Raw genomic sequence first — 8,286 nt, forward strand, 5'->3', positions numbered from 1 at the left:
GGGAATGAAATTTTTCGCTAGAGGTGCATACCGGCCTTAGAGGTGCATACCGGCCTTTAAGGTAAAATTGATTTGTCAGTTGGATATAGAGATACGTTATAGATATTTTTTTTTATTTTATTTTTAATTATTATTATTAGTTTTTAAGAAATATTTGAAGATTAACCAAGGGCCTCATGAAATAAAAATAAAAAATAAATAAATAAAAATAAATAGTAGAGTGTTGGAGTGTACAAAATATCGTTTTTGGTTCTTAAAAATCTTTTGGGTAATATTTTAAAACCTGCAAATTTTACGAATTATTCACTAGAACAAAAATATAATTTGATGACTGTCAATTCGATTGACTTTTCTATGCACCCAAAGAAATTTGTTAGTAGGGACAGCAGAAAAGTCTGCTAAAACAACAGAAAGTCTGCTGAAAAAGGGACAGCAGTCACTGTTTGCTGAAATAGCAAACATTTCCTGCTATTTTTTAAGGTCGATTACAGTAAAACATGTTTTATTTTGCCTGAAACAAATAAAAATATCAACTGACATATATTGTTTAACGTAAAATTAAAACAATATTTTATGAATATCTATAGTATTTGACCAAAAATCTGAATATTTATCGAATTGAGGCATAACTGCAAACAAAATGTTTGCTGATCGTATTTAGGAGCTTGTAAGTATATTACAGTGCAAAAATATACCAAAAACTACTTTTGGTTCTTAAATATGCTTTGAGGAAAAATTTTTAACCTAAAAATTTTATAATTTGTTGTTCATTAGGTTCTGAAGTACAAAAATATAACAGCAGACATCGACTGCTGTTTTTAGCAGACTCTTTTCTATGAGTGTATGAACTATTTTGGAGAACATGCTAAGGACTAAACATATACCGGCATGGATGCGCTGAATCAAGAAATGATCCAAAGACCGGTAGATTGCACTTTTTGCCCGTCTCAAACCAAAAGTTCGTCATTTCGACAGAAGTGAACAGATTCTGAATTTTTGATTACGTCTAAAATATTTTTTATTTGAATCAAAAACAACATTTTTTTTAAACTGGCCATTTAAATCGGCAACTCTTGGTGCTACCACCCTGTAGAAAGGTCAAACTTATGTTTGAAAGAAGACTTGCAGTAATTCTGTGATATAACCATTTCAATGCTGAGCCTAATAACAAATTTCTTTATGTGCAGCAATATCTAAGATTATTTCTTAATGATGGCTACCATCTGCGATACTATAAGACATTTGGGAATTCCCTCGATAAAGTATGAGTAAATTGCACAAATTTATATGTTTATAAATCATGGTAAAGAAATGACTGATAGCAATTTTTTTTTTTGCTCACAGTTCCTGTCTTGCGATAAGATCAGAAAAACGTATACAATTACCAAATAGACAGAACACTTCGTTTTTTTCATCACAACATTAAGTTATATGTATTTGGAATTGAATGAGCAATCATTTCGACAAACGACGCCATGAGTAAATATACAATTGGATTATTCGGACGATGGTTCTACATGAGCCTTCTATTAACGCAGCTAGCAAATTTCGGACCGCATGCTGAAGCCTCATTGGATACGGATCAACATGTATCATACACATATAGCATTTGGGTAGGCTCTAATATAAGCGAAGAGTTTATGCTACCTTTGAGATCTCCTGAGAATACAACATTCTACCAAGCTATGATTCAAGCAGCCACTATGGATTCCAGGTAAAATTACATTGCGTAAAACTTTTTTGTTCGCTGTATTTTTTTTGTTTGTTTGCACTTAAAGATATCACTTTGAATCTAAAAATACTAATTGGGGACACTATATAAGTAAAATTGCCGGAGTGGAAGAAAATATTGAAAAGTGAGTAAAATGAATATATTTTTTGGGTAGATAGTTATTAATGTTAATTTAATTCGAAAAAGGGAAACTTTGCTCGCATAAATTTAACGCATCAATTAATTCTATTCTTATGTGCTATCAAAAAATTTTAAAAATTCGAGTTTCGACATTTGTAATGGTCGACACTTTGATTTTGCAACTTTTCCAAAATTGGGAAATCAGTTTTCGTTAAATGTTGACATAAATTTTCGATGGCAAACATTAAAAATCGATTAGTTGATGGTACACACAAAAAAAAAAATTCTGATTCAATCACCAAATTAATTGATCCAATTAATTTTTAATTGAAATGTCTTCAATCACGAAAATGATTGTATCAATCACAGTTTTAATTGGACATAGAAAAAATTCTTGATTAAAAAATTAATTGATTTTTCAACAAATTTTAATTAATTTTTTAATTGATTCAATTAAAAATTTAATTGATGTTGATTGTAAAACTCAATTAATTTATTAATTAAAGAACTAACTATTTTTAATTACTTTCTGAATTGGCTTAGGGTTTTTATTTGGATTAACAAATGATTGTTTGAAATACATTTTTAATTAAAAAAAATCAGCACTTTTTTTAACGGAATTAGTCTTCCGAATTTGATTAAAAAGTTAATTGTATCAATTAATTTTTTAATTAAAAATTTTAAAATTTTCAATCATTGAGTAAATTAACTTAATGTTTCTATCATGATTGATTAATCAAAACAAACCATTGATTAATCAAAAAGTCGAGTTAAGATCGATATTAAGTTCGTGTTTTGAAGGAAGTAGACTTATGGCCAGTTTCTCATCCCCCGATTAATTTTAAAGGCCGGTATGCACCTCTAGCGAAATTTTCGGTAGCAAAAATTTATTTAAGTCTACAACAAAAAAACAGGGCTGTGTACAACAAATTTTAAACCAGCAAATCGCTTTTAAAAATTGTTAATATATGTTCCAAATATTCCTCAAATAAATTGTTTATTATTTACAGACCTTTTAAAACTTGTACGCACACAATGATTGTAATAAATTAAATGTTTGCTGCCAAAATATGCTTTTGACAACCCTGTTATTTTCATTAGAGGTGCGTACCAGCTTACGAAATTGAACGCTACCGAAAATTTCGTTAGCATAAATAGCAATGCATTTCTTATGGGAATGAAATTTTTCGCTAGAGGTGCATACCGGCCTTAACCGGTGGATAGACCTCCGGTTAGTACAATTTTTGTATGGGATCAGCTGTTTTATCGACACGATAAAAAATAACAAGACATTGAGAAACTGGCCCTTATTGTATTGCTCTGGGTCGTGTTCTCCAAGTTATTTTATATTTATTTTTCAAATAAAAATCGTATCTATAGACTTATTTCGCACTTTTAGTTTTGGTTTCCACTTGTGAAACACGAACTTAGTAACTGCCTGGTGCTTCCTTGCATTATCCTCTAAATATTATTATTGTATTATTATTTTTAAGCAATATATACTGGTTGATATACAGCATGGAAGAACTTCCTGATCCAAACAATAAACCAGGAAAAGACCTAATGTCTCCCGTGGGTGAGTATGCTCAAAGAAAGTTGTTAGTAGAAATACGCAGAAACAGCAAAAGTAAATTTTGCTTTTTGTATTTTTGTTCTGTGTTCTTCTAACACATTTCATTAAGAATAGATATTAGCATAAAAATAATTGCTAAATATTAATAATAACATTTTGTTCTCATTTCTTGTAGGTGTCGACTTGTTGATAGTTAAAAATGGTGGACATTATTTATTTTGGTATAGAGATCTGGACCTATAACCATCGACATGTTTTTGTATTTGGCTTTCTAATGACCACAAATGTTATTTTTGTTATATGTACCATTAAATAAAAAATATATGTAGAATTTTAAGAATGTATTTTTCTTCAATTTATTTGCCTAGGTGCGAAAAGAACCTCACACTGAGCTTTAATACACGTGCAGCAACTATTTCGTTTTATAGGAGCAAAATTCAAACCAACTTTAAAATGCCTCAAGAATTTCAGGTAGCCCAAATAGTTGTTGGATATTATTATCGATTACACTCTGGCGAAATCACACTAATTCCCAACAATGAGGCGTGGTGCACACAGACCCCAGAGAATAAACGTTATATAGATTTCTTCACTGATGGCTCCAAATTGGAAGGACAAGTGGATTTCGGAGTATATTCTAAAGATCTGGAGCTTCGAATAGTGAAAAGATTACCCAATCACTGTAGTGTTTTTCAGGCTGAAATATTAGCAATAGGAGAGGTGGCGAACTGACTGAGAAGTAATGTTCCATTAATATATACTCAGACAGTCGACCTGCAATAAAATCCTTGGACTCTGTGTTCCTTAACTCGAAAACGGCCATCGACTGCCGCAAATCTCTCAACGAGATGGCTGAGCAGTACAATATTCACCTAAAGTGGGTGCCTGGCCATAGGAACATACCGGGGAATTGCGAAGCGGATGAGTTAGCAAGGCTAGGGACTACCTTATATATTCCAGGGAAACTAGAATCAGTTGATATACACCTGGCTACTGCAAGGTCTTACTGAGTGAGAAGGCTGTTATGATGGCAAATGTTCGATGGAAGAATTGCAAGGGTTGTAACGACTCCAAGCAAATATGGCCCCATTTAAACTTAAACCGCACACTAGATATGCTAGTGTTCTCACGACGTCAGATATCACTTCTGATATCTGCTATAACGGGTCGCTGCCTATTGGCGCGAAGTATAATGACTATTGTATGAGCTTTCATGATGCGGAGGAAAAGGAATCAATTAAACACCTCTGTGTGGGAGCCACCGTGGTGCAATGGTTAGCATGCCCGCCTTGCATACACAAGGTCGTGGGTTCGATTCCTGCTACGACCGCACACCAAAAAGTTTTTCAGCGGTGGATTATCCCACCTCAGTAATGCTGGTGACATTTCTGAGGGTTTCAAGGCTTCTCTAAGTGGTTTCACTGGAATGTGGAACGCCGTTCGGACTCGGCTATAAAAAGGAGGTCCCTTGTCATTGAGCTTAACATGGAATCGGGCAGCACTCAGTGATAAGAGAGAAGTTCACCACTGTGGTATCACAATGGACTGAATAGTCTAAGTGAGCCTGATACATCGGGCTGCCACATAACCTAACCTAACCTAAACACCTCTGTGTGAGTGTTCTGAATTTAGTGTAAGGCGTAAGCAAATTTTAGGGGCATATAGCTCTAGATTACTGGCGTACCTGAAAAACGTTAACTTAAGCAGTCTGCTATTGTTTTTGGAACAATGTGGTTGCTTCAACAGAAGAAAATAATCGAGAAAGTTCAGCGGTTAAAACTAGAAATGCCCAAATGTAATAGGTACTTTTAGTTAATGTGGTATCACAAGGGACTGAATAATCTAAGTGAGTCTGAAATTTAATCGGGCTGCCAGTTTAACCTAATACACTCATAGAAAAATGTCTGTTGTTAATAGCAAAAGCTGTCTGCTGTTTTTCAGCAAACATTTTTGCTATTATGAGCAAACAAATTTTTTTGGGTGTATTATCGATTTTGCCAAGAACGTTGTACATATCGTTTGCCTGCCCATTATACGGTAAAAATATGCAAAGAAATAGGAGAATACGGATCGCATGATTTGAACGTAACAGCAGAGATTGAGGTGGAAACTCTATAGCTAAATACACTAATGCTAATGCTGCCCAAGAGAAATTTGGAACCATCGGTTAAGTAGATGATGATATAATGCTTCTGCATGCCCAGAAGGACGAAGGAATGGCTTATAAAGGTCGGTACTATGTTCATTCTTGCGAAAAAATTTTATAGAAACCATTATTTCGCACATAGAAAGCGGTGTTTATTTAGGTTATAGGGAGCGCTATTTAACAGGAAGCCATATTGAATTAAGTTGGTGCTTGCTGCTTGCTATTACAAAATTAACATTTTATTTTGCCTTGGGCAATTAATCTGTTACTCCTTTGATCCTTCGTATATTTTCGGAACAAAAATATGATCCGTGTTTGCGTTATAAACCCACAAAAATAGTTTTAATAAATAAATTATTTCTTAATTCACATTGCAAATGGCGCCGTGCTATAAACATCAGGTTTTCAACTCGAAAAAAAAAAAACAAAGTACCACAAATGGAAAACATTTCGCTAGTTTTTCGCATTTTTTGGTTTTGTATGGAGTTTCAACGCGAAAACCGAACAAAGTACCGGCCTTAACTGAGCTTATACGCTTGAGTGTGAAACGGAAAATATCAGTTTCAGGAATAAAAACTTTGGTAGATAAACCCACTTTTGCTACTAATCACAAGTCTTCCATCAATATCAAAAGAATTCAGGATTTTCGAAAGTTCAAAATATCATTAATTCTAGCATTATAGCAAAAATCGCGCGCCAAAAAGATAGTGAAGTAGTGTGACGCAGAAGCAATGAATTTAACATGGGCTTGTTATATGACGGATGCCCATCATTTCAACAGCCGTTGCACTTAATTTGCATCACCTCTTAAGGTGTCATCCAAATTCAGTGTGGATGCGAATTGAAAAATTCTATGATAATTTGCCAAATAAATAATTTTTATACTTTGCATGCATCACCTCTTAAGGTGTGATCCGAATTCAGTGTTTTGGATGCGAATTGAAAATTTGTATGATATTTTGCCAAATAAATAACTTTTTTATGATTTTAAATGAATTCTAACGCTTGTCTGATTTTTTTTTTGCTGCAAAGCTATTTAATATATTTTTAGTCAAAACGGACATCCCTGTTTACGTATGTGAAGTTATTTAGGAACACAAATAATTTCTGCCAGATTTCTACGTCGAACGAATCTGAATGAAGCTGCTGAATTTATAACCAATAATCAGCTGATTTCCCACTTTTGTCGGTGTTACGTCTTTTATACATTTATATATTTATATTTATATATTCGACAGAAAATGCGATCAAAATTTATTGGAGCCGGTAGTAGCAAGAAAGCCTTTTTTGCTGCGGGCGCCACTACGATTGGTTTGTTCATCTTCAACTATGTTCCACATACGTTTGGAACAGAATATTACAAAAACTTCCTGCAGTGCTATAAACAAGGACAGCCCGTAGCTGTTTCAAAGAAGCTTCAAGAAAGATTCGAGAGAGCAAAAGGTATTTGTGAGCTGGAGGCGCATGAAGATCACTTTGCAAAGCCATTCAGCATATTTGGATTTGATGTATCATTGGTGGGCTCAACAAAGTCTCGTTTTGGAGCATTTGTCGGTATTCCTGCAAATTATGAATATGATAGTGTGAGTGACATAAAACGGAATGAGATACGTTTCCGCGATCAGGAGATTGATTGGAATTCGGAAAGTGGAAAATACCTGGAAGAGTCTCTAGTGCTTACAGAGGATGAACAAATATTTGGTTTTTGTAAAGCGTTGCTGCAGGCCAAAACACAATATGTACTTTTGAATTCAATTTATCCATCACTGTCATTCTTGACTGTATACTCGGTTGGTTCGTACTTGAATTCCAGTTTAGGTCTGTTGGCCAGACCATTCAGTCTTAGACTGGTCATGTACTCCATACTGGGCTTATTTGGTTTCGGGTCATGGTGTTTCCTGAAAGACTATAGTCAAGTCTCCATTGATGCTGATATCGATAAGGAATTGTCAACCAAAGGACCAAAATTTGTCCAAGCTGGAATTAGCTTCTACGACAAACAATTGAAGAAAAACATAGCTTTGAGGAATCTACTAAACGATGACACATTTACGGTTAAGGGAAATATAAACTATTTCCTTCGACAAGAATCATTGCCACTTACAATAAGGAAGTCATATTTTGAAAGCAAATTGGAGGAACAGGCTGCCAGTTAAATAAGTATCTCGTAAGCATTAAATTTTTAATTAAGACTACATTAATAAAGTTGTTGATTTTGTTCTCTAAGTGAATGTGTGTTTTCATCCTTAAGGTAAAACTAAATTCCTGTGCAGACGCTAAAATTAAATATCAAACAGCGGTATAATCAATTAACGTGGAAGCCTATTTATTATCCGGATTTAATGGCAGCAGAGTGTATCAAACCATTGACGGCGTTCGATGCAAACGTGTCGTTTATGATTTTTTGTTCCACAAATTAAACTAAGAATAAAAAGAAATTTATATCAGGGAATGACGTAGAACAATCGGTCAAAAGTTTCTCATTATTATTTACACAAAATTTAACATCATTTGTGAGTTTTTAACAAAAAATATTGCAAATTAAAAATGAACGAACGTGTATGTATCGAACACCGTAAATGCAACTTTTGGTATGACGTCGCCCATTTTCCAATCTTCCTTTTCTATTGTTTTTGGTTGTAGTTAACGAATTAATAAAATAGAATAAATGATGGTACCATTAGGTATAATTATTCACATAATCGAGCACTTACA

The 8,286-nt window shown here is 33.8% G+C and overlaps 2 protein-coding genes across 2 annotated transcripts; both read left to right on the forward strand.

Moving 5' to 3' along the window:
- The first annotated feature begins 1,355 nt into the window (after window positions 1-1,355).
- Window positions 1,356-3,765, forward strand: LOC142230237 (uncharacterized protein CG3556-like). Its single transcript, XM_075300876.1, has 4 exons — window positions 1,356-1,714; window positions 1,779-1,856; window positions 3,346-3,428; window positions 3,601-3,765. The coding sequence occupies exons 1-4, from the start codon at window positions 1,476-1,478 to the stop codon at window positions 3,666-3,668; spliced, it is 468 nt and encodes a 155-aa protein (XP_075156991.1). The 5' UTR covers window positions 1,356-1,475; the 3' UTR covers window positions 3,669-3,765.
- Window positions 3,766-6,743: 2,978 nt separating this feature from the next.
- Window positions 6,744-7,797, forward strand: LOC142229818 (transmembrane protein 177). The gene has a single exon (XM_075300399.1). It carries the CDS (start codon window positions 6,813-6,815, stop codon window positions 7,725-7,727), a length of 915 nt encoding a protein of 304 aa, XP_075156514.1. The 5' UTR covers window positions 6,744-6,812; the 3' UTR covers window positions 7,728-7,797.
- The last annotated feature ends 489 nt before the right edge of the window (window positions 7,798-8,286 follow it).

The sequence above is a fragment of the Haematobia irritans genome, chromosome 3 (assembly GCF_050003625.1).
Source record: "Haematobia irritans isolate KBUSLIRL chromosome 3, ASM5000362v1, whole genome shotgun sequence".
NCBI lineage: Eukaryota > Metazoa > Arthropoda > Insecta > Diptera > Muscidae > Haematobia > Haematobia irritans.